The 24,833-nt window shown below is 43.6% G+C and overlaps 2 protein-coding genes across 5 annotated transcripts in view; both read right to left on the reverse strand.

Moving 5' to 3' along the window:
- The window catches only part of lmx1al (LIM homeobox transcription factor 1, alpha-like), an 18,086-nt gene extending 12,865 nt beyond the window's left edge, over positions 1-5,221 (reverse strand). The window contains exons 1-3 of the mRNA XM_031575955.2: positions 4,029-5,221; positions 1,066-1,151; positions 381-564 (exon numbers count right to left, since the gene is read on the reverse strand). Of these exons, the coding sequence (XP_031431815.1) occupies positions 381-564; positions 1,066-1,151; positions 4,029-4,072 (314 nt within the window). The 5' untranslated portion in view covers positions 4,073-5,221. The remainder of the gene's footprint in view (positions 1-380; positions 565-1,065; positions 1,152-4,028) is intronic.
- An 86-nt stretch (positions 5,222-5,307) lies between these two features.
- On the reverse strand, positions 5,308-23,696 carry LOC105905704 (GEM interacting protein). Of its 4 annotated transcripts, none has more exons than XM_031575796.2 (21): positions 23,350-23,696; positions 21,237-21,327; positions 20,958-21,045; positions 20,189-20,249; positions 16,061-16,186; positions 13,986-14,050; positions 13,730-13,837; positions 13,432-13,512; positions 12,751-12,912; positions 11,961-12,098; positions 11,363-11,553; positions 10,526-10,626; positions 10,268-10,330; positions 10,017-10,109; positions 9,708-9,865; positions 9,257-9,433; positions 8,771-8,908; positions 8,458-8,660; positions 7,902-8,232; positions 7,007-7,109; positions 5,308-6,574 (listed from the first exon to the last, which is right to left on the reverse strand). In XM_031575796.2, exons 1-21 carry the CDS (start codon positions 23,396-23,398, stop codon positions 5,886-5,888), a joined length of 3,216 nt encoding a protein of 1,071 aa, XP_031431656.1. In that variant the 5' UTR covers positions 23,399-23,696; the 3' UTR covers positions 5,308-5,885. The 4 variants fall into 4 exon arrangements, with proteins under 4 accessions (XP_031431656.1, XP_031431667.1, XP_031431662.1 ...); XM_031575802.2 differs by having other exon boundaries at positions 6,485-6,574; positions 6,962-7,109; positions 23,350-23,694; XM_031575807.2 differs by lacking the exon at positions 7,007-7,109 and having other exon boundaries at positions 6,443-6,574; positions 23,350-23,693.
- Positions 23,697-24,833: the final 1,137 nt, after the last annotated feature.

A 24,833-nucleotide genomic window follows, 5' to 3' on the forward strand; every position in this document is an offset into this window, starting at 1 on the left:
TCTATGAGGTCTTATAATGTTTCAATGCAGCACTCATAATGTTCTATGAGGTCTTATAATGTTTCAATGCAGCACTCATAATGTTCTATGAGGTCTTATAATGTTTCAATGCAGCACTTATAATGTTCTATAATGTCTTATAATGTTTCAATGTAGCACTCATAATGTTCTATGATGTCTTATAATGTTTCAATGCAGTAGAATAGTGGGACATATTGAGTGAATGTGATAATAGCATTTTCTGAAGCTTTCTGAAGCTTGATGAAGCAAACTTCCCATCCTGTGATGGATATGATGAAGTGTGTGTGTGCACGGTTGGGGGATGAAGTGTGAATCTGATCTGAAAAGGATGTGAGAGCATCTTCGGGGGCATCTCTTACTTCTCGTAGTCGTGCTTGCAGTAGAGGAGGCGGTCCCGGCAGTAGCAGGTGCCGGTGAGCGTGGTCAGGCACACGGCACACTTGACGCACGTCTCGTGCCAGGAACGCTCGTTCACCCGCAGGAGGAAGCGGTCCGCAATGGCCGACTCGCAGCCTGCACACACCTCTCCCCCTCCTACATGTTCTGCGCCAAGAGAATACATCGAATGACAGGAATATCAGAGTAATGATCAGGGTACTGGATATCAAATCATTTCTTGAATATGAGACACTCTTCAGTGATTCCATTGCAGCAGTGGTCAATTCAATGGTTTCAGGAATCATCGTTGATCCTAGTTTCAGGTGTCAGTAATAACGGTAAACTGGTGGTCTTTAAAAAGATATACATTTATACATAAACAATTTTTTTGCACTAAATAATCTCTTGGGATCACACATGTACTGAGTTTGTGTTGTACATGGGAATTTATCTACAAAACAGTAGCATGGTCTCATGGATTGACCCTAGAACAGCCTATGCTGTTTCAGTGTCTGTCCTGTTTGATATATTTAGGCTGCGTCAAAAGCAAACGTCAGACATTATAAAGTCATAACTTGTTATAATCTTGAGAAAATGACAAAAAACCTACCGGCCCGTACGCCCAAAATAAGTCAACACAAGTCTGGGAAATGTCAGCTGTCTCACCGAAAGGGATGGCAGAGGGTCCCTGCTGACGACATGATTGGCTCTCCTCGGTTTTCATTGTGTCCCTCCTTCCCTCGGAGTGCTCGCTGTACAAAAAAAGAGCCATGTAGACCTCACATGTGTCATTTTTCTTTTTACACAATTTACCATGCCGAGTTATATTTTGTGAATGGCAATTTTACGACAAAGGGCGTCATTTTTTGACAATTAGATCGAAAGAGGCGAGAAGTGATGAAAGAGTGAACACTGAAAAAATATGGCCTCACATGAATAAGTAATGTGCACCATTAATCACTACTTTGCCTAGGCATCAACGTAGCCTACAGTTGCAATTCAAAAAAAAAGATTTAAAAGGACTTGGAATTACAACTCGGAAGGCAATGATCACGACGATAATAAGACTAAAAGCTCAAGTCTAATTTATAGGCATGTACTGGGTGACCACCGTGATGGAAGAAGGAGCTCACAAATGCTGGTACATTATCAAAAGCTGGTCTGGAGATACCTGCGTGTGAATGTGCGTGTGTGTTTTGAAAGGCTGGATCTTGATGCCCAGGCTCATTAGCTTGACCTAAAACGCATTAAGGTTAAACTCGTCCCATGGGCTGTCCTTCTAGATGACGGTTAACGCCAAAACCAATAATGTCGCCGGGCAAACAAGATAGTTGTTTGTTTAGTGATCGGGTATTAATTAAACGCCTGTCTAACAAAGGACTGACTGAAATATAATACAAAATAATATAATTTTAGTAATCAGCAGGCGTAGCGTGTTTTCGTAAAAACCACATGATAGCCTACAAATTCGTCAGATAATTGCAGTATGCCAACGAAATTAATCAAATCATAAAACGGATAATGGCGTAGTGCTATATGATATGACTGTTTATTTCTGAATGTCGAAAAATAAGAGTGAGTTGTTCTCAGTAATTATACCCCGATACGTACGTGTAAAACTCAAGATATTGCATAATTTGCCTGTAATAAGTTAAATTGAATTTGAACAACATTGTACAACCTTACAATTATTAATACAAAAATCACATTATACATTAAAGCTTTCAACACAAAGTCGCCCATTATTTTATGTTTAAAGGCTAAATTAGAGTAAACCGGTTTAAAAGAACGGATAGGCTGTTGGAATAAAATGAAATAAAAAGGCCTACATAGTGTCAAGTAGCCTAAATCGGTTTCATAATAACTAATTTAAAACGTTTAAAACGTAAAAAGTGCAACTGTTATTCTCATTTGTGTAGGCTATTTTTATTTAGAACACCAGAAGCATGTGCCATCTGATACATTTTAAAATGATGTTCCTATCTATTATATCAACGCGAGTTTTAAACAACCGGATATAGCATAGGCCCTATCGAAGAAAAGAAGATTTGCTGTAGAAATTGAAATTGAAAGTTGAAATCAAAGTTGGCTATTTCTAGTTGGCATCATGCTTGTTGGCGATTTAAGCATCAGATAACCTAGCTATTTGCATAAAGGAATCTGTTCAGTCTTCTGCAACGTTGGCATCTTCATTGAGTAGGCCCACTTGTGCCTTTGGCCGTGGTTGAAGAGATTGAAAACACACTGAGCATTTATTCTTGGCAGAACTAGCCAAATCCACTGATGACACCAATAACAGATTTGACTTAGACTCATTACGCTAAACGAGAATTAAGAAGCCTGTGATCAAAAGATATAGATTTATCTGCTGCGTTCTTGCAAAACAGCTGGAATAACAAAACTTGCCTAATTACCGAAATTAACTCATTAAATTCAGAAGCAATTACAGGTAATTTAGTTGTGAATAAACCCACGACTTTACATTTCTACCGCGCAGAGTGATATTTTGGTGGACTTGTGGCAATAATTGATTAATAAACACTTTCTGAGCAAATAGGCTTGGTTAAGGATAACCTTAGGACAAAAAAAAAACAAATATCAATTCACTTCTACATTTAGTCCCGACTTTTCCCCGCTCTTTGAAAATAAGAGATCATATAATGTACTGCTAAGGAAATGAAAGAGAATTGAAAGGAATTATAAGAAATTACATTGTTAATAGCATGTAATGACAACCTTGATGGTCATTTTCATGACAAATTATCCGAATAAGCAAAACGGACTAACACAGGCTACTCCCTGCCTCCAGTGACGGCAAGTTCACAGTGCGAACCCCAAAAGGCACGCTGCAACACTCTCGAAATGTCATATGGAACCATGAATTAAAACAATTAAACACAACATATATGTATATGTGTGTATATGTAATAATGATACCTAAAATAAGAATACACTTTCTTTATATTGGTTATTTGATTGTTTAAAATATGATATGAATGTTTTACGCACAATAAAAACTTTTCCGATTAAGCCTATTTAACAGGTCCAATAGTCTAAAGGAGAGTGAAGGAAGATGCAAATGACACCTAAAGATACAGACAGTGTCGATATTAGTCGACATATACTGATATATTGCTATCATTTCATTATCCCATGAAATAATAATACAAATAATGGATTTTCCAAATACATATTTGATGGATTCCGAACACGTGGCCATAAATTATTTTTTTCCCTGAACCAGATGAAAGATGTTAATGTTATCCAAGACAACACCGTGATTTATCCATAAGAGAAGGAGCCGCTTTGGCGGTCGCATTTCTAATTCTACACTTGAGCCCTCTGGAGACAATACCACAGCGTAGATGCCACACTTGACTGTGACATATTGATGAAACTCAACAATAGACGCTACGGGGACTCTAGTCTGTCTGGATGTCTCTACACACGCGATCAAAATAAATCTAAACCAAGTACAAACAAGGTGCGATAAATATACATAGTCGACAAACCACTTCAGAGTTTTTTGGATCATTGCTACAAATAGGCAAGGCTATGCCCTCAAGCACCGCACAATCTTACACAAATACATCAACAACCTGTCGACGTGCACAAGACTCCGAACCTACCTTGAGGTGAAACACACTCCTCCGGAGATTTCTGTTGGAAGCATCAAAAACCTTAAAAATAAAACTTTGTCTAGATACCAACAAGCACGGCCAGGTTATACTCCAAGATGCAGGTCTACGCAGCGACACTTAGTCATTGCCAAAAAATGACTTATATCTCCTGTCTGTATTGTTGCCGTTCCAGGCTCAGCCCGTGCACACAGTTCAGCGCGCATAAAAATGAAGGGAGGGAGGAAGGGAGGGAGGGGGAGACAGAGAGGGTTTGGGTAGTGGGCAAGAAAAAGCATTGAGGAGGTAGAGGTGTATACCGTACCAGTGTGCGAGACAATGTATTGTTATTTAGAGGTGGTCAGCATGTTCTAGTAAGAACGCGCGCGTGTGTGAGAGAAGGCAATGCTTTTGTGTGTGAGTGAGTATATGCGTGTGTGTGTGTGTGTGTGTGTGTGTGCGTGTTTTAGACAGGAAGGCTTATGAGACTTGGTGTCAATCTCAGAACTCGTTATAAATATACAATACAGCAATATTGTATGTTTTATTGCTGTATTCTGTTAAAGATTAAACTGGTATTAGGCTATCAACAAATCAAACATTGGATATAGGCTAAGAAGCAAAAATAAAATGGATGAAATATTAAAACGGCCAGTGAAAGGTCTTCGCTCTGTGAACTATTCTAAAACGGACGTTTAGTAGGTGATTTGTGCGTAAGTGTGTTATGCTGACTTACACAATTTATTGGAATCAATGTAAGTTAATGAAATGGCACGCCAAGTAAACAATGGCCGATTTACCAAGTTTCCAATTTATGTTTATCTATTAGCCTATGCTCTACAAACTTATATATTTGAAATAAACCAATCATTATTGAATGTTGGTGCCATTGTGCCTAGACCAGTTCCAATGATTAGCGTTACACATCACTGCTGCCCTCCCGTGGAAAGAAAAAGACGCTTTCCTGAAAACCGTTATCAGTTTACGTCAGTGGAGAAGTATCCTGAGTATTTCTGGAGTCGAACAACCTTATGTCGCATTTTTAAGAAGACGATACGAATCATTTAAATACAGTAGACGCTTAAAATACCTTTTTGCTAGAAGCTAGAAGCTGAAAAGAGGATTTTAAGCATCTTCTTTTTTTCTGAGAAAAGAGACCAGGGATGGGTGCTTAAATATTGTTCAATCAGTCCGAATGACAAACAAACAAACCAACTAAAAAGAAAACCATGAAGGCTCATTAACTTAAAAACTTTAGATCTACATAATGATCAAACAACAATTACTCATCTTGGTAGAATTGATTGTATAGTATTTTTGACCATTTAAAACATAGTTACATACAAAATACTGTAAAAGAACACTCTGCCACTTCATACATTGAATTCCCAGCTGTCATCAATGACTATACAGAGAAAAAAAGCCTGTTAAATCTTTCCTCGGACGAATTCTCTTTTGACTGCATGTGCTGCTGGAATAGTCCTACTCATGTTGTATTTCAAGACTTTGGAGTAGACCACAGATCCGCATGAAATAAATATGGCAATTTGCTCTGATCATAAGAAAAACAACTCAGACTCTTTCAAAGTTCCTTATTGCAACAAATCCTTTGCTGTAAAGTCCCGTGGCCTGAGGGTTGTTCCAGTGCGTTACGACAGTATGTTTAGGGCTTTGAACTCATGACTCGGAGACATATGAAAGTGTTAAAAACTAAACTAAATCCTTACTCAAAAGCAATGTACCAGAAGCCGATAAATGTGTTTTTGAATAGAGATGAACAGTGTCTCAGTGCCTATGTTTACATACTGTACGCTGTAGGTGTGGAGTAGTTTATGTTTGATCAGTCTAGGAAGACCAGTCCTGTGTCACTCAGACGAAATGCAGCTGCTCCCCTTTCCCCAAACCACAGCGCCTTAGCTTCAGCCCAGACAGAATCTTGTTGGCAGTCCATTCGTCCCCCGACAGCTTCCTCAAAGACTGGCCGAGGGCTCTACCCTCACCCTCTCCCCCGTGCCTGTTATTGGACTGGTTGCTGTTCAGCTTAGCCAATTGGTCCGTTTTGCTCTTAGCTGGTTCCACCCCCTCGGAGTGGCCGCCCTTTTGATTGGCTGCGGCTGCAGCCGCCAGGGCTGCCACCGTGTCGTCCAATCTCACGTCCAGTCTGGCCGGGGACAGGTGTCCCTGCAGGGCCAGCCCTGCTCTGCTCCGTGGGCGGGCCGTCTCCGGGGTGTTCTCCCGCCATCCCTGGATGTGTGCGCGTGTCTGGACCTGGATGTGTGCGCGTGTCTGGACCTGGAGCTGTGTGTGGGTTTGGGTTTGGGTCTCCATTGGGCATCGTGGCTCTGGGGAGGAGCTGCGGCTGCTGTCTGCACTCTCTGGCTTCTCTGCTGCGTTGTCTGCGCCGCTGCGGAAGCTGGTGGGGCGGGCTCTGGGTGCTGGGGTGGGATGCCTGTGGAGCTTCACCGGCTGCCTGTTGATGGGCCGGCGGGGCTGGGCTGCCTGGAAGGGGCCTGGTCCCCCACAGGCTGCGGGTGGAGCTCGTCTCACAGCCAGGACTGCTGGAGGGGCAGAAACATAAGGGGGAATTAGAAACTTACACTTGAGAAAAAAAAGTGATAAAATAATAAATGAAATAGTATGAATGCAGGAGATGCACTTAGTATCTTATAAAGCCAGTGGCAAAAACTGTGCCAATGCACATAGCAAAAAGTACTTTAATAATTCTTTAAACAATAGTGTTGGTTGGACAGTTCATGGTTTTTATTTACAAAAACTCTTCAGTAGTATTGGTAGAAATTGGCAGGAAAAGCTAATGCTAAGCTTTGGCAAAGCTTACTTTAAAAAAAAATTAATGCTTGAGTGCAATGTGAGTGCATAGTGCAGATAGGTTGGCAAGAGCAGCAGCAGCAAGCAAGACGAATTTTCCAACATGTTCTATCTATTACCTTTCATCCAATGGGGACAGTCCTTTCACATCCCCTCCTGCCTACCTGCTTTCTCATTGGCCTGTGGGCTGAGCTGGTCCACTGCTTCATTGGAGGAGGACTTGTCAGAAATGTAACCCTCGCTTGAGTCTCTCTTGATAGTGCTGGTCTGTTAAAATGACACACATTGTGGTCTTATGGGGTGCGTAACTAACATGGAGGAGTATGTAGAGGAGAGGAGGTGGGGAGTTAACAGGGTCCAGAGTACCATTGTGAAATATTAGAACAGCCGATTCTAGGTTTGGGGGAGGAAGTGTTAGTTGTTGTAAACTTGGTATTAATTTAGTTTTGTTTGCGAGGGCCCTTGTTCTAAACATGGTGAGAGTTGCAGCAAGTGCAACGAGGCTAAACTTGCTTCACATGTTGTCCTCCAGGTGCTCTTAACATCACTGCGCACCCAATGCATTTGTTGGACCATATGTCAAGAGCAGGGATTTAACCAGACATCTTTGCTAAAGGACTTGGAGCGGTAAGCATCCCGCTCCCGTCGTCGTCGTGCTGGAGTGGACGGGCAGGGCTGCGTTAAGACGATGCAGAAGCTCACGGGCAAGCGCACTAATCCTCACAGCATAAGCGTGCGTTCAAGAGCGCCTCAGCTGCAGGTCTCTCCCCGAGTTGAAGCGGTAAAGGCACAGGAAAGAGAAACACGCAGCACAAGAACGACTAAGCAGAACACAGGAAACCTTCCTAATCTCTGCCTATTTTCATGCTGTCTACAAAATCTCTAATTATCATCATCCAAATCCCTTGTTTCTGCATATGTCTAAATATCAAAAGGTACGGCGTAGGTGCATCAGTGGCACTTGTTGATTTGACTAACAATTTACAAGCTATAGACAGGCAAGGAAAATGCAGTGGCTGATATCAGCAGGTGAAAGCAACTTGTGACACCAAGACTTACCTCCAGCGAGCAAGGACGCTCTCGAAAGGTCGCTCCTTCCTCTTTTGGGACGCTGGCAGCCAGTGTCGTGGGGCAGGCAGTCCTGGTGGGGGTCTGTGGGAGTGGGGCGGTGGGCACTGGAGGTGGAGGGGTGCATGGCCTCTCCTGCTCTTGTCCAAACACCTGGCGGTGGTGGGAGATGAGGAACTCCACCAGCAGAGCCTGATAGCTCGTCTCCAGCAGGGCCAGCATTGACACATCTCCCGACACCAGGGGGCGCAAGAGAGTCGGACCGAAAATGATGCCCAGGTTTCCTGGTGACATCTTGTTCTCCTCGTAACACTCTGACACCCTGTGAGTGAAAGAGAGACAACATATAGCATTATAAGTATGACACCTGAGGTGACAACTAAAATGATGGGATGTACACAACCCTTTTTAAAATCACCAACTTTGTCTCCCTATCATTTTTAGACTGCTGCATGTACTACAAAACCAAATAACACGTCTTTTCGCCTGTACTTTGTGGAATTAAAAAGATGACAGCAACATGCAGAGCTGATGGACGTTCTTCTACCTGTACAGGTGAGCCAATATGTGAAACAGAGTGCTGTAGTTGCTCAGAGGAAGCCGCTCCAACAACTCTCTCAGAGAACGCATTATGTCCACCACCATCTTAGGATTCTCTGCGACATGGCTCTTCTCGCTCATATGCTGGATCTCTTTGCCCAAATTGATGAAGTTGGTGTACAGGTCGAAGGTCAGCAGTGGCTCAGGCAGCTGTGAAAAGAGCCAAAGTGTGTTATCAGAAGGATCAGCAGATGCATGTGTGTTTTACATCCGTAGTTTGGTAAACTATCAGTTAAACACTTGTTGTGGTGCCCTGCTACCTCTTTGAAAAAGTGCTTTAAGACAGAGGAGATGTCATGGGGAGAGTGTTCAGAGAGGTCGACATTATCCTTCTGGATCTCAAAGGCCTGGCAGAGCTTCAGAATCCGAGGTTTGGCCCCACTGATCCGATACACACCCTGAGGGTGAAAAACAAAAGAGAGACAGCTAGTCAAACACAATACATTTATAGCATGGAATACACAGCCAAACATGTTATGCTTCTTTTTTCATGGGTTTCTGAACAGTCCATGTTTAGACGAACATTAGATGAATCACTTGTTTCTTTTTCAAGGCAAAAGAACGCAGTGTGGTATTGCCTCTGGTTTTCACTTCTGCTAGACAAAAAAAAATGCTGTCCCATGGCCAAACTGGTTTTAGAAAATGACAGAACACAGTAACATCCTCCCTATCTTACATCATTTATTTATATATAAGCAAGCATTCAGTTACTGCTCCACACCACAGTTTTACCCAGGTGCGCATACCTGTACTGTCATGGCCCTGTTCTCAATCTCCGCTGTGCAGACGCGCACTATGTAGGGCACTTCGTCCGGAGTCTCCCTGGGTAGGAGAGACAAGCATGTCCCAAACAGAAGCCCCTTCCGCTGCTCACACTCCAGCTGACAAACCTCCAGACACTTCCTGTGAATCACAAGACCACACTGGGAGGAGGAAAAACAGATGAGAGAGAGAGAGAGAGAGAGAGAGAGAGAAAGAGAGAGAGAGAGACAGAGAAAGAGAGAGGTCATTGCAGAGACAGAAACAAAATTAATGTTGAGTATAAAATATCATGAATTATAGTAAAAGGATAAAATGAAATAAAGTAAAAGAAATATAATGAAATTATGCATTACACACTGTAGGATGCACTATTGTTATGACATTACTTATTACAAGGGTGCACAGGCACTTATTTTCAATGTTTATACTACACACCTCCCCGCACTCGACTCCATTGACCAGGACATAGTTTTCACACTGCTTGCACTTGACCATTTTGCTCTTCGATTTCTTGAGCCGATGAGTGAGGGCCGCTCGTGATGTACGCACTTTGCCTGTCGACCCATTGCTCTCAGACAAGGCGTCTATTCTTTCTGTGGGGTGGGATTGTACAGGCTGATGTTTTTTAACAAGGCAAGACAATGGTGTGCTTGGGTGCTGGGGTGCAGTAACAATCAGAGTGATGATATTAAGATTTCTTGCAGGACAGAATGAGATTTCAAAATGTTTTCAAGGAGGACCTACCGCTCTCATACACAGTCCCCATCTCTCTCTCATCGAGGTCATCTGATGACAAGGTACCAGAAAGAACTTTTGGAATCCTCCGATTCCCATGGGCTATTGGCAGGGAAAACAGTTACACGACAGAGGACTGCCTATTAGTGATCTCCTAACAACAATGCTGAAAATGATTCTGCTTCCCATATGAATGAGAGGGTAAAATGAACAAAATGCAACAAACACATTCTGGTGTAAGCCAGGAGCCTGAGCCTTACCAGGACTGCACAGAGACTCAAGACTTCCTCCCATACTCTCGCTGTCACTGTTACCAGGACGACCTGTAGAACAGAACAACAACAGATCATGACTGTGGAGAATACCTGGCGAGCAAACTCGCTCCTCGTTCCTCTTCTTTACCCAAAATGAAATCTGTTGCCTCCGGTCCTAATCATTTTTCTGTGCTTTTTTTGATGTTATGTTCTGCTAAAGCGTGATCTAATGATTTGTTTGTGAGGTGTTTTCTTATGACTTACGCCCATCGCCGCTGTGTCGCTTTACATCGTCGGGAAGAGCATAGGAGTCTTGAAGATGGCTGAGGGGGTTGCTTGTTTTACGGCGTCCACCGGAGGGCGACCTAGGCAAAACAGAAGTGTCAGCTGACTTTTGCAGGAGAGTTTACAGTTAGGCTACACTTGATTGTGTGTGACATTCACTGAGAGTAAGATGGTGCCTGAACGTGAGAGGTAGAAGAAGGCTGGTGATTGTTGTGCTCTGTTTGAATTGGTGGACTTGTACGCTGAAGACACTTTTTGACTGTCTGCCTGAGTGACAGTTGTTTTCTATTAGAATGCCACATATATTTCTATACAAGGAAAACGCAGAAACAACACTGTCTGTCAATGTCATGTCCAGTGGAACATTCTTACACATTACTTTGAAGTGTAAGCCTTTCGATCACCACGACAGATGCAATGTATTCTGCTTTAAAGATCAAATGTGTGTGTAGCAAAAACAGGAAGAGCCCTGGCATTCTGCTTTATCGAAGATGAGTCACATTGAGATGAGAAATGTAACACCCTCACGCTAGGGCTCTTTTTTGGTGAGTCCTTTATGACCTCATCAGTTATTATACTGCTAGACCAGGATATACACATACATACAAACATACATGCATACATCCATCCATACATACATACATACATATACATACAAAAAGCTTCACTATTAAGGGCCAGGGTATATCCTCCGTTTCAAATGTTCCCTCAATTTTCTTCATATTTTTTCTTCCTTTACCTTGTCCTGTTTACAGTGCATCTCTAGGTCGAACACCCTGCAAGACCACGCCTTTAAAAGATCTTTAGCTCTCTCACCTCCTGCCCTGTGGGACATATTCCTGAAAGGCGAATGTCTGCAGAGGTTTTAGCTGCTGTTGGTTCCCAAAGATATAACGCAGAAAGGGCTCGCCAGGCTCGTATGGCCTGCACGTGAGCTCCAGGTTGTGGTAACCCAAAGGTATAGGCTCCGTCTGCGCTCGCTGGAAGAAGAACATGTTCACCGTAACCTGGGAGAGACATCAACACAAGGATCATGGTTACAAAAAACACATAAGCATGGGTATTCGTCGTTATTTGAAATCCAGTAATATACACCATTTCACACCGACAATATGGGGACACTTTTTTTATATGTTTCAAAAACACTGAACAGAACTATAATCATACATGTTTGCTCCCATGTTTCATGAACTGAAATAAAAGATAATATAATTTCTCCATGTTCAGCAAAAGCTTGTTTATCTCTTCTTTTCTGTACACAAATTCATATCCATCATGTGGAATCCATAGCTCACTGCCTAATGAACAGTAAAACACAGTCTGAGTTTGTCCCATGTTGCGTTATTTTTTTCAGCTTTGATTAGTAGGCTACATTTACTAAGCAAACCAGAAATAGAACCTCGAACCAGCTCACCTCCTTCAACACGGTGTCCCCCTGACAGATGAGTTTGCGGATGTGGATGACTATCTTCTCCTTCACCCTCTCCAGTTCGTCCTGGTGGTTCTGAGCGTCGGTCACGCACTGCTTGTAGAGATGCTCGGCCTCCGTCATCTGTGCATTCAGGCAAAGAGACACATGGTTGGAACCAGGGGTGTAGCTAGAAGTTATACAGTATATCCCCCCCCCAAAAAAAATCTCAACCTATATAGTGCAAAGTGTACATTTCAAAATCTACTCTGCCTAACCTGTGTCGTAACCTTGGACATGGATGTGGATATGCTATCAAGGAGGCACACCACATGGGTACTAGTGTCAGTTGCTAGTATGTCGGTGTCAGCGAGTGAGGTGTGCTCACTGCACAGCATGACCAACTGGCTACCGTTACACTAGTATGTTCCCAGGCCCCTGCCCAGTGCCACCCCCCCATTCTTTCAGCCTTTTAGCCCCGAGTATGGCCTTGGCCTGTATGTCTTTATGGTGGAATGTAAAAGCGTTGCGTTTGTGGCCTCATTGTACACATTGCATTATAAGTTGCACTGGATAGAAGCAGCTCCCGGGCTACACCTCTCTCTAAAGTTTCATGAAAAATGGGCCAGCAGTTTTTGCATAATCCTGCTAAGAAACAAACAAACCAACAAACCAACAAACGGACCCCCCCCCAAACGGACAGACACACACAGACACAGGCACACACATACACTTGCTATACCCCTTTACCAGCAGCACAAAGGGAAACATTGGTAGTATGTGTTGTAGTGGGTACCCTCGTCTGAGCATCATCTCTGGACTTCCTCCTCTTGTCCAGGGTCTTGTATCCCCCGGACTCCTCCACTGCCTTGGCGGTCACGGCCTTCGCCTTCTCCAGCTCCTCACCGCGCTGGATGTACTGTTGCCGAGCCTTCTTCAGAGCCGACTCTGCATCGTTCTGACACCACACACGTTTTTATTAACACAAGCAGCAATAGCCTGGTGCTACTAGATGAGGTCTTCATCGGGGTAGCAGTCTGCAGTCCTTTTCAATTATTTGGAGGTGATTAGAAGTGATTTTATCTGGCTACAGCAGTCTGACTGCTGTGCTAAGAAATGGAATTTTGACAGACACTATTCAGATAAAATCACGGAAAACTGAGCAGTAAGTCTTTCTTGAGGGAAAGATCTTATAGCTTATCTCTCTCATACATTTCATAAGTCTGATATGCATTTGTGTCTCTTTGGCTTGTCGGTTCCCACTGGCTTTTTAAATCCTGAGAGTTTTCCTGATCAGTTTTCTGCTATGAGTGTTTCCAATCACTTTCAGTGTATTGGATCAATGCTCGTCATTAATGTCCTTAACCCAATGAATGTAACATTTCCCAACCACAGGGAATGTAGTGAAAATTCAGTGCCAAGCTCGTACAATAACGCATGCAAACCCCTTAAACACAAAAAACACAATGAGACCAACCATTTTTTTCTGCTCCTTGCTCCACTGCTCCTTAAACTCCCTTCGCCACCTATCAATCTCATTCCTCTTGCATGCAAGCGCCTGAATAAATGAACAGTTCATCCAGAGAGAGAGAAAGAGAGAGGGAGAGGTTTAGAGGGACAGAGAGAAAGGGAGAAAGGGAGAAAAGGACAGAGGGAGTTACACCACATGGCCAGTCAATAACTACACTAATATTGATTCTTGATTAACCTCTGGTGGCCTGTCAGACAGGCTTGCATTGACCCAGTTCTAGGTACTGTGGAACAGCGGCCAGTACCTGGTAGCAGCGCTGATGAAGCAGCTCCGCCGTGTGTTTGGCGTTCGAGCTGTTCTTCGCATCCTGCTCCAGGGCCATAGTGTAGATGTACTGCAATGGCATCATGTCCTGCACAGGGTTCAGACAACACACAGGAAACTTCAGTGTGTTTAACCAGAGTTTATCCACTCGTCATAGCTATGTATGGCCTTCGGGGAGCATTGAGATCCCATGGAGGTAATATAAAACGTAAATATAATCCCAAACCAAAACTCACCTGCTGGGACACACTTGATTTAGCCGTTTCTGCCGCTCTCATTATGTTCTTGGCAAACTCTTGTTCTGCAAACATAAGGTGATTTTTTTCAAGGGGTTATTCTATTACCTTTGATGCCAATATCTTTGTCAAAGGTAAATGTCAATAGACAATAGACATATCCAGGGGGGAAAACAGACTGGAGACCAACCCAGTAAACACGACCCTTTCTTGTCCTGATGGATAATGGCCTATTTTATGTCTCGTGTCAGTTCCACAGAAATGCCAAAAGGCAGGAACATCATGGAATATGTGATGGACTGGAAAAAATAGTTTGAGCCATGGTCAGTATTGATGGATGCGTTATAGACCACACTGTGCTGTCCGATCGATAGGAAAGTAGAGGAACTTAGCATGGCATAGCAAATAATGTGTGCTATGAATCGCAGCCAAGCCATTGCCATAGCCCATTAGGACGTCTGCCAGAACTAAGTGCTTTGTGTTATGAAACTGGAAAAATTGATCCCCGTGAGCTTTCTCTGAATGAAAGAACATTACACATTTAATCTCATTTGTTCCTTAATAGCAACACTAGAACCCCGGTTCAAACCCCATGTGTACTGTGCTGTGATGTCTCAGATCAAAGAGTAGAACCATTCTAAAGCAACTTCTTACTGCTAGTCCACCACAAGACTCTCAAGAATCTCATCCATTGTTCCTATTTTTTTTAACTCGCTCAACCACAGTGTTGAGTGTTTCTTTCTGATCCTGTTTGTCACCATTTGTCCTGTAGTATGCGTGTGCATACTAACCATTTTTGATATTCGAATATCTGACAGTGTCTACAAACAGTTGTTCAGTTATTTGTGGGATTGGATGTAATGCTACAGTAAATGAAAACTATTGGGAGTGTGCATACTATCTCTACAAATTGAACAACGCAATGAGTTTTTGCCAAAGTATCCCATATTTTCTGATGACTTCCTATGGGAAAGTAGATACTATAGGTACATTAGGTACATCCCTATACTCGAATAGTTATGCTGCAAACAGTTATCCGGATATTCCATTATCTGTGCACACACTGAGGTTGACATTGGGAGGACTGACATGGCATGTCATCTGTCTTGGCAGGCGGAGTGGCATTTACTGGCATGCATGCTGTCTCCTGGGGTAATCCCTTTACCCCCCCCCCCCTCGCTCCATTCTCTCTCAGAGTAGTTTCCTAATCTCAGACTGATAATCCCTATCCCCCCTCTCTTCGGGGTTGTTATCAGGGTGACTCTGGTTGTCTGCGTCAGCGTTGTTGTTGTTTTTTTTATTGAGTGCTTGGTCACAACGGCGCACCATGAAACACAAGGGCCCTCTCTGCTTGATCTTAATCTCTACAGGTAATCGCTACAGTTGGCCACCGGGGGCAACCGGAGAGATTGAACACACATGAGGCCTGAGGTCAGGCATTCTCCTCCAAACCCCTACTTAAGGTTGATTTATAGTTGTTTGTAGGCTCGAGCCTGTGCACGTGGCCTATGCTGTTGTGTGTGCTGTTGTGTCTGCGTCGCTCTGCAACGCTAGTTGAAATTTTTTTTTTTACAAAGATGGCGGACCAAACACTAACGACACAGTCTGATAAGACTACAGTCTGATAACCCTATTGTTGTAACCAAAAGAATAAGTCTGAGGTGATGTGCAAGGCGTTTGCCAGCCTACTATCTAACAACATTAGCATGTTTGCAAGCTACCTACCCACAAAGAAGACACAGCTTGCTAGCAGAGTTAAACAGCGGTCAGCAATTTATTTAGTGACCTGTCAATCTCGCTACAACGTCTGCTTTGGCAAAAGCTTTATCAGCACACACCACAAAACGTAGGGCAAGCGGACCAATCACACTTGTTGCACACTGAGTGACAATAGCACAGTGGATCTTTTATAGGTTACTGTGTGTAATTAACACATGTGAATAAACAAGGAGTGGTACTCACTGCTATCTTCAGCAAAAGGAAACATTAAGCAGTGCTTCTTGGTTCTTATCATGTACAGATTTAACAGTGCAAAGCTTATGGGTAAACACCTCGCGGCAAATAGCATCACTCACCGTAGCTGATTCTCTTGTCCATCCAGGCCAGCAGGTCTTTAGCGTAGCGGCACCACATCTTGGCGTACTGCATGGCGATCTCCACGCCCCCATCGCAGCGGCACAGGGCCTGGTCGGCATCCTGGGCTGAGAATGAGTACATCAGCATCACGACTCCTTGGGCATCCCCCCCCCCCAAACACTCTCTCTTTCTCTCTCTCTCACACACACACACACACACACGTTCTCCAAGAAAAATATAAACACAGTCCGGGATGGTCCAACCTTCAGTGTTTCACCCCTACCCCACTGTCAGCCTGTGCAGTAGAGCATCTCTTTCTTTCCTCTTTATCTAATGCCATGTCAAATGCTAAGAAAACCAAAAGGTCATCTAAAATGAGTAGGCACGTCTCCTTGTGTCTTGAATCTTCCACCATATTTCTCCAGAGCGAGCGGGGAAAAGAAGAACTGCAGCCATCGATGAGAGGAAGTCCTTCTGGAGTGGTTTAGGTGGCAGTTGAGACAGGAACACGCTGAAGTAAAACTTCATCCATCACAGAGGGACATACCTCGGAGGGAGTTTGACTCCGAAAAAAAAAATAATTTGTTCAATGCAACATAACTTCACAGCTCAGTGGTATGTGCCGGATGAGGGAGCTCTATCTACAACACGGCCAACGGCAGTCTCCAGTCTCCGAGCCCTCCTCCCCCCTCATCTCAAAGTTCAGATCTGGTCATGTGGACTCTTTGGTGGATGAGAGAAATCTCCTGTGCAGCTGCTCTCTCTCTCTCTCTCTCTCTCTCTCTCTCTCACTCTGTAATGTGCGCTCTCTCTCTCCGGCTTAGCAGATTGGAGTTCAGGAGCAGTGGAGAAGAGAATCCTGGGGATTCCACACAGGCTGTAGCTCTGCTCCCTCCTCCCTCATCTCTCTCTCTCTATCCCTATTCCCTCCCACAACCCCCCCCCCCCCCCCCCCCCCCCACACACACACACACACACTTCCCTCCCACCGCAGACTGTCCATAAACACTCCTGTTGGACTCACCAAACACAAAGGTCTTCTTCTATATCACCACAAAGGACATACCCCACCAAACCAATGATTGCATTGACAGGGACATATCTCTAGAGTCTTAGAGTCCATTGACTGTGAAAATGTGTGCTTGAGAGAACCTCTACTATTGACTGTAAATTCTTCTCTGTTATCATTTGGGGGGGGGGGGGGGGGTGTGTTGCTATATACAGCAGGCCCTCTCCTAGCTCTTGTGCTCACTATCACAAAATAAGGAAGTACATTTATATCCTGCTTATCAGACAGACTTTCTGTATAATTTGAACACAGAGACAGGGCTTTATTTTGAACTTCCCATGCCGGTGTATGATAATAAGCCATGCCTGAGCTCTTTCGCCAAATAATTCCTTTTACTAATACATTTAAACTGGAGTGCAGAAACATGGCTGAGTCTTTATGATCGTCACCATGGAAACTGCTGATCAACATAAAAAAAAAGTCAAAACCTATGACGTAGTCAAACAGTCAAGAAGAGGATGATTAATTAAAGTGTGACTGCAACCCTGGCTCTTGACCACAGTCTGCAACGCCCAGTGTTGAAGGAAGCATAGCTTTGCACGTTACTAACACACTGCAAGAAGCTGAACTAGGGAGAAATCTAAAGGTACTTAGAAAAAGTATTACAAAAGTAAAGGAAATTGACAATGTTCATGTGATCCGAAATTATAACGAAGTATATTAAGTCACATGCCAGCACGAAATGCCACTCAGTTGAGTTCATTGCAAAAAGTGCCTGCTTGTTCATAGGTCATACATAAACCAAAACAATGTAATACCCCTCTCTTCACACCAGGCAGACGCTGCCTTTCAGGAACTAGAATCCAGGTGGGGGTATTGCATCAAGTAGGATTACTCAGTTAGCCAGGTAACCTCTAAAATAGCATGCAGCGACTTCTCTGAACACTTACACATGCACTACACAAAGATCAAGTGTTGAGTTGGGTGGCTGCCTGATGAATGCATCACCTGGGCATGCCTTCACAGTGGTCAGGATCAAAGAAAAAGGGGGTGGAGCTGGTCAACGGGCGTTCAATTACAGAAGGGAAGCAATGGTAAAATAACAAAAAAACATCATTCATTTCCTTTTATGGTCCAACAGTGTTTGTAGTTTCAGTAATTAACTAGACAAAAAATGGCCAAAAAGTAATTCAACTACTTCAATCAATATGCAAACATGAATGTAGTTTGCATACTGCAAAATGTAGCTAAACTACTAGTTTAATTACATGTAGTTCACTACTCCCTAACACTGCCAACGTCACCCATGACTGCCCCACCCCACATTGCCTCTCGCCAGGGCCCTGGGGAGGGATTAGCCCGACAGGTCCAGATTGCAGGGGAGGTGCCTCCCGCCGAGGGGCTGGGAGCCGGGCCCAGGCCAGGAATAGGGCTCCTATTCAGGGGATAACCTCAACCAGAACTATCACTCCTTCAGTGTCTCTTTCACTCTGCTGCCACTGCTGCTGCTGCCACTGCTGCTGCTGCTGCTGCTGCTGGCTTTGTGTTTGTACTGATTTCACTGGTTATCTCGGTTGCCGTGGCCCTCCCCACTGACTGACGAGTCGATTCATAAACGTGACCTACAGTAAAGTGCCTGGACTGAGGTGACCCCACAGTTACACAAGCTCCATTGTTATCGAACCACAAGAAGTAAATGCACTGAAAGCCACACACACACACACACACACACACACACACACACACACACTGATTATTCAATCAATTGATGGCAACACTCCTGCATTGGGAGGTCATTGTTTTTGCAATTGATTTATAGCCACTGCATTTAGATTATTACCAGGAACTGGACGCTGGTGGCTGTCACTGAGCTGGTCGTGTTGGGAGCAAAGGATGTTGGTGTGAGTTTGCCAGCAGATTAATGAGACAACCTGAGGCTGTGAGACGCATCCCTGGCCAAAGAGTGTGTGTGGGGGTGCGCTGGCTCTCCGGCCTGGAGAGTGACTCCATGGTGACAGAGTCCAATGAGCCCCGATGTGTTATTTAATCTTGCGGTATCACCTGGACTCCTTAATCCCTGCTGTCATTTCACCCTCTGCTTCCCCTCATGATCTCCACAGCACCTCGATGGCTGGGCCAGACTAGACTGCCAGGGGAAAGGGAGCGTGCGTCTCGCTCACCGCAGAGGGCGGTTGATGGCTCTCTCCTGACTGTCTTTTTTCTTTACCCAACAACACTCTAAACCACCTCTGACTCTTTATCAATTACTGTCCTGTTATTCCTGTAGATTGACCGGTGGAACCCGGCACTGGCTATTGGCTTAATCCCCAGTAAACACAGGCTTTGGACAAAGGGGTTTACAGCATGTCAGGATGCAATGCACTCTGCTTGTAATGTTGGTCATCAGCTGCATCTCCTTTCTCCAAGTCTTCTGCTCCTATGTTTTCCCCCCTATTTTTTCAGTTGTGTTGCATCATTTGCTTCCCTTTCAACCTGTGAGCTTGTCTTTTTACATTTACATTTACATTTAGTCATTTAGCAGACGCTTTTGTCCAAAGCGACATACAAGGGGGAGAATAGTCAAGCTATGAGCTACAAAGCTACGAGCTTCCTCCTCTTCCCCTCAAGTCTCTCCTCTCCATCCCTCTCCCCGTATCTCTCTTCTTCTCCACCTCCATCCCCGCTTTCTGCCGCTCTCCTTAAGTGGACGTCTGAGGAGGAACCCAGGAGCAGCTGTCTGTGGGTCTAATCCTGCCCCTGCCCTTCCCCTGTGCTAATCTTGTTAGCATGGGGCAATTAGTCCATGGGGCTACTTACATGTAAACACTGGAGGTTGAAGAAGGGGAGATTAAGTGCAGTCACAAAATGCTTCCTGACAAGATCACCGAACTAGTATTGGCGTCTGAGGCCTGTGTGTAGGTTAGAAAGTGGGAAAATAGTGATAGGAGATCGTAGCTGGATGGATCGGTATTGGCTTACATAGGCCCAACAATTGTGATTACCAAAATGTCTGAAAGAGTTACCTCTTGCTCAATTTGGAAGAAATTTCAAATATGCCATTTTAAAGGTAGCCAATCCACACACACACACACAGAGAGAGAGAGAGAGAGACTCTTACCAGATGGACCTTCTTCTTTGTCATCCACATCACACTGAGACTGCTGAGTCACTTCTTCACTCTGGAGAGATGATAGAATAAAGACTTTTGAACACATACCACACTGATGGGCACAAGGAGTACAAGAAGCCATACACTGCAAAAATCCAGCTTTTAAAAACAAGAACAAAAAGTTAAAAATGATCTACCAACAGAACAGGAAAATTTGACAAAAAAAAATAACCCAAATATATTTTACATTATTTGTCTTGATTCTGACTTTGACAAAACAGTTTTGCACTTGTCAGTGGTGATCAAACTAGTTTCAAGTACTAACTTGCTCAGAACCAGTAACAAGTTATTATACCTTATTAAGATAACTAAGGACAAACGCTTGAGAGAAAGTGAAATGCTTTAAAATAGAAAATGCCTGGTAAGAAGAAATATCTTGTCAGACAAAAGACAAGCATTTAATACATTGATTTAAGATATTTCATCTGACTAATTTTTGCAGTGTACAATGCCAGCGTTAAGTTCTGTGGAGACGTGTCATTCTACAACAGTTCTGTGGAGACATGTCATTCTAGAACAGTTCTGATTTGTCATTCTAGAACATTTCCTGGACAAGTAAATGTGTTGCCCCGAGACATTTGGTTCTAGAATATTTCCTAAAGGAATGTGTGTTAGTGTTAACTAATGTTGAAGAGTGTTATTAATGTTGCTTTTATAAGAATGACTCTAGGGTAAGATCATAAACAACACATGTGGATAACAGCGCGGTGTGTCTTACCGTTGCATCATCTTCTTGATCTATATTCTCTATAGAGAAGGAATCTGCATCAGCGTATGCAGGGTCTGCATCATACTCCTCAACAGGACTGAGGCACCCAGACACACCACAAACACACACACACACACACACACACACACACACACACACACACACACAAACACACAGAGAACGAATGAGAAAGACATACTACTCGTCATCCCTCAGAAATTGTAAATCAAAGTTAACCTGAAATTGAGGGATGTGCACATCTAAGTGATGCAGTTTGATTTCACATACTCATAGTTAATCACCACCTCGAAGCTGTCAAACTCTCGTAGAGCCTCACTCATGCGCTTGGGGTCTGTAGACCTCGTGAGGACTTTTTGATCTGTAAAGTGAAGGAGGTGAAAGTCTTTACACAACATCTCCAACACACATTTTGTGTTTCTTGTTGGAGCGATAATAGAAAGGTTTCAAGCTGTAGACTGATGTATGGAAGAAAACAAGAGAGAAAGAGAGAGAGAGAGAGAGAGAGAGTGAGAGAGAGAGAGAGAGACTAAGAAGACAAGTGAATGCAAGTGTCCAGAATGTAAAAAATGCACCAACTGAAGAGTGAATCGGTAACTTCTCCATTTAATAAAATGAAACAAAGTCATATTTTCTTTACTAGTCACTGTAGGGGTGGAAATGAGAGTGGGTCTGTTTGCTCCATAACACTGACATCTCTATATAAAAACTATTCAGAAAGGAAGCTGTGAGAACAGAACAGCTTCAAAGACTGTCATGTCAGGTAGTGTTGTAACAGTCGAAATACCCATGCGTTTGTGTCAGCTAAATGTTTCAAGCAGGCCCCGTTTGTCAACAACACATCAGCTGACTTAGTATTCAAGTATAACGCACAAAAACGAACAGTTAAGCACAGATGTGCATTACCACTCTTACACCATGAGAAAAAAGTCTCTAATTCTCTCTCTCTCTCTCTCTCTCACCGCTTGCTCCATTTTGGTCAACCGCATCCTGCCCGCCTTTTGTATCGTGTGCAGCAGTGAGGACAACAAGGCCCTGTTTCTCTCAAACTTGCGAGCAATTCTCTCAGCACTCTGTTTAATTACTGTTTGCTGGTTAACGCAAATGTCTGGGTGAACTGGATGCGGCAGAGGTGATGTAGATGCCGAGCATATGCCCCTTCAGACATTTTTTGTTGCTTGAGGATATGAAGAAGATTTGTGGCCTGAGTGCTTACTCCATTCTTCATGCCTTGAATCTGAGCTCACATGCAAACTGAACTCATTTAATGTGAAGGATCGGGATGTACACTGTCACGCTATGTAGTAGGCTGAGCCAATGTTACTTTCACAATTTAAAGAGGACCTATTTTGGTCATTTTCAGTGTTCATCATTTTATGTTTGCAGTCTACTACAATAGATTTACATGCTTCAATCTTCCAAATTCACATTATTTTTCTCATACTGTACATTTTTATTCACTCTCTGTCCTGTATCTGTAAGCCCCCCTCCCGATGAGCCCAGTGTGCTTTGATTGGTCAGCTAGGCAGGCAATAAGGACTGTGATTGCTAGATTGCGTCATCCTGTAACAAAGGAAAAGGGCTGGAATTCCAACGAGGCATTTCAGGCAGCTGACAAAATATGGTTACTCCCTCTGGCATGTACTTTAGCCTTTGTAACTTTGCAGACCCTTTACATGAAAAAAAAACCACATGTAACACATTAGAAGAAAAACTGGAAAAGCATAATAGGTCCTCTTTAAGTAATCAAGATAACTGAGTGAAAATGCAATGCAGTTGTTTTAAATGATATATGCATGAGTTTCTTAGATGGTGGACTTAGATTTAGTTGAGTACTATAACAGTTACTCTTATTCAATTAGCCCATGAGGCATAAACTTAGGCAAAATGAAACCAACTAGTCAGAGCTTCAGTAAGAATAATCACTACACTGACAGATAAGAATGAGCGGTTGCACCCTGTGGTTAAGTTGGAGGCATGCACATCAAGTGACACAAAAGGAACCAGACTGTTTCTTAGTTTCAAAATGGAGGGCAACGACACAGGAAGTGCTGTGATCCTGCACACTCTGAGTGAGAGATAACATGCAGTCAGACAGATGGAAAAAACAAGTAAAGGAACGTTCACTCTCTCTCTCTCTCTCACACACACACACACACACACACACACACACACACACATACACGCACACACACCACACAAACACATACACATTCCCATTCCCATTCACATTCACATTCACATAGCCTCCAAACAAATACAAAAAAAGACAGGAATGAAAATCAGAAACAGCACACAGACAAAGCACACAAGGCCACACAAGATGGAGAGCAGAAACCTCCAGCAGCTGTGAAGAGGTCCAGCCACACCTGCTGGTACTCACCCCTTAGTTTGGGCCGCTCCGTCTCCGTCGCCTCCTCCGTGTCAGCCATGTTTCTGTCCTTCTCTCCGTTAAAAAAAAGGCACGTTCACCAGCACACAGCAGCCCTTCTGCTTGGCCAAGAGAGCATCCTCAGCACCACACACTTGTTATCTCACCGGGCTTCACAGAGCCTCACCTGGGGAAGGGCGATTCGCGCTCAATCTCTCACGAGCATGTGAAGAAATAACAAAAAAGACCAAGGGACTGGCGTCATGGAGTGTCTTCCGTTCCGTGCTTGAAGTTCTCTTCCTCTAAACCAACTGAGGTTGGCCAATGTTCTTTCACGATCGCACCAAGAGGAAATAGGTCTAACTCTCACTGCGTAGGACACACCTATAACCCAAAGCGACTGTTGCTGTCGTGAACGTTTGTGAGTGTGTGTGTGTGTGTGTGTGTTCCTTTAGGTGAGGAGAGGGGTTATAGCACATGCATTTTTTGCTTTAGGATGAAGCTTGAGTCTGTGTGTGTCTGTGTGTGTGTGTTGTGCATATTCAAATTCATGAATTCAATAGTTTTTAAATACATGCATTTGTTTTTGTTCTGTGTTTGGTATTTGTCTTTCTATTTGTGCTCATTTTTTGGACAAAACATACTAAGCTGAGTGACAGCCTCAGGTCTGCCACCCTGCAGAAAGCATTACAGTGCCCTCTGGGGGCGCTGACTGGTATCTCAGCTTTGTCACAGCACAGGATTTGTAACAGCGAAGGCCACAGCAGGCCTAAGAGAAAGACGCATAGAGAATGATCAAGACACATGGATTCACACAGGATTCACACTCACTTCTAACAACAGCTAGGCTTCTGGGCCTGAACATGATCTTCTAAGACAGCAGTGGAAGAGCTTGACCTGTGCACAAGGAGGAAATGCCTTTGGTGTGATTGTCGTCTGTGATACACAGTTGGAATGACAGTAACCTTCACAAATAAGCAGGGCAGAACAGGGCACACAGATGGGCTTGATTATGCAGTTAGAGTGACATCTATACGCTGTCACGACATCAGGTCATGCAACTGATATCCTGCTTCCTCTTTCATTTTCAACTTCCCTACAGCCAAAAAAAGTAAACACATCCTACCCCATGTTCCTTTTACCTTGTCAAAATCAAAGCTGTCAAATCAAATTTCAGCAATACTGTAATTTCTCTGAGTAACCCTTCCCTTGCAAAGTGGGGTGTTGCACACAGCATACATCCACAACAAACGAAGCACTGTAAGGGACTAACTAAAGTGAAACTTTAAGATTGAATTGGGCCGTTGCAGTTAGTTTAATTATACGTGGTCCTTTTTTGGCATAAAGGATGTTACAGTTGTAGCTTTAGGTCATTTTTGTTAAGCAGACTCTGCTATAATTGCAAAGGATATATACAGATACTGTAGAAAATGAACACCGAATGCCATGCAATGGGAAAAACATCCATGGCAGCATCTATTGTGTTCCAACAGACT

This window comes from Clupea harengus, chromosome 1, assembly GCF_900700415.2.
Source record: "Clupea harengus chromosome 1, Ch_v2.0.2, whole genome shotgun sequence".
Classification (NCBI taxonomy): domain Eukaryota; kingdom Metazoa; phylum Chordata; class Actinopteri; order Clupeiformes; family Clupeidae; genus Clupea; species Clupea harengus.

Coding starts and splice junctions, on each gene's coding strand:
- LOC105905704 (XM_031575796.2), bottom strand. CDS start 23,398: ATGGCTGACACGGAGGAGGCGACGGAGACGGAGCGGCCCAAACTAAGG. Junction 21,046..21,236: donor GAGGTGGTGATTAACTATGA/GTATGTGAAATC, acceptor TGGGTGCCTCAG/TCCTGTTGAGGAGTATGATG. Junction 9,866..10,016: donor GGGGACTGTGTATGAGAGCG/GTAGGTCCTCCT, acceptor CCCACCCCACAG/AAAGAATAGACGCCTTGTCT.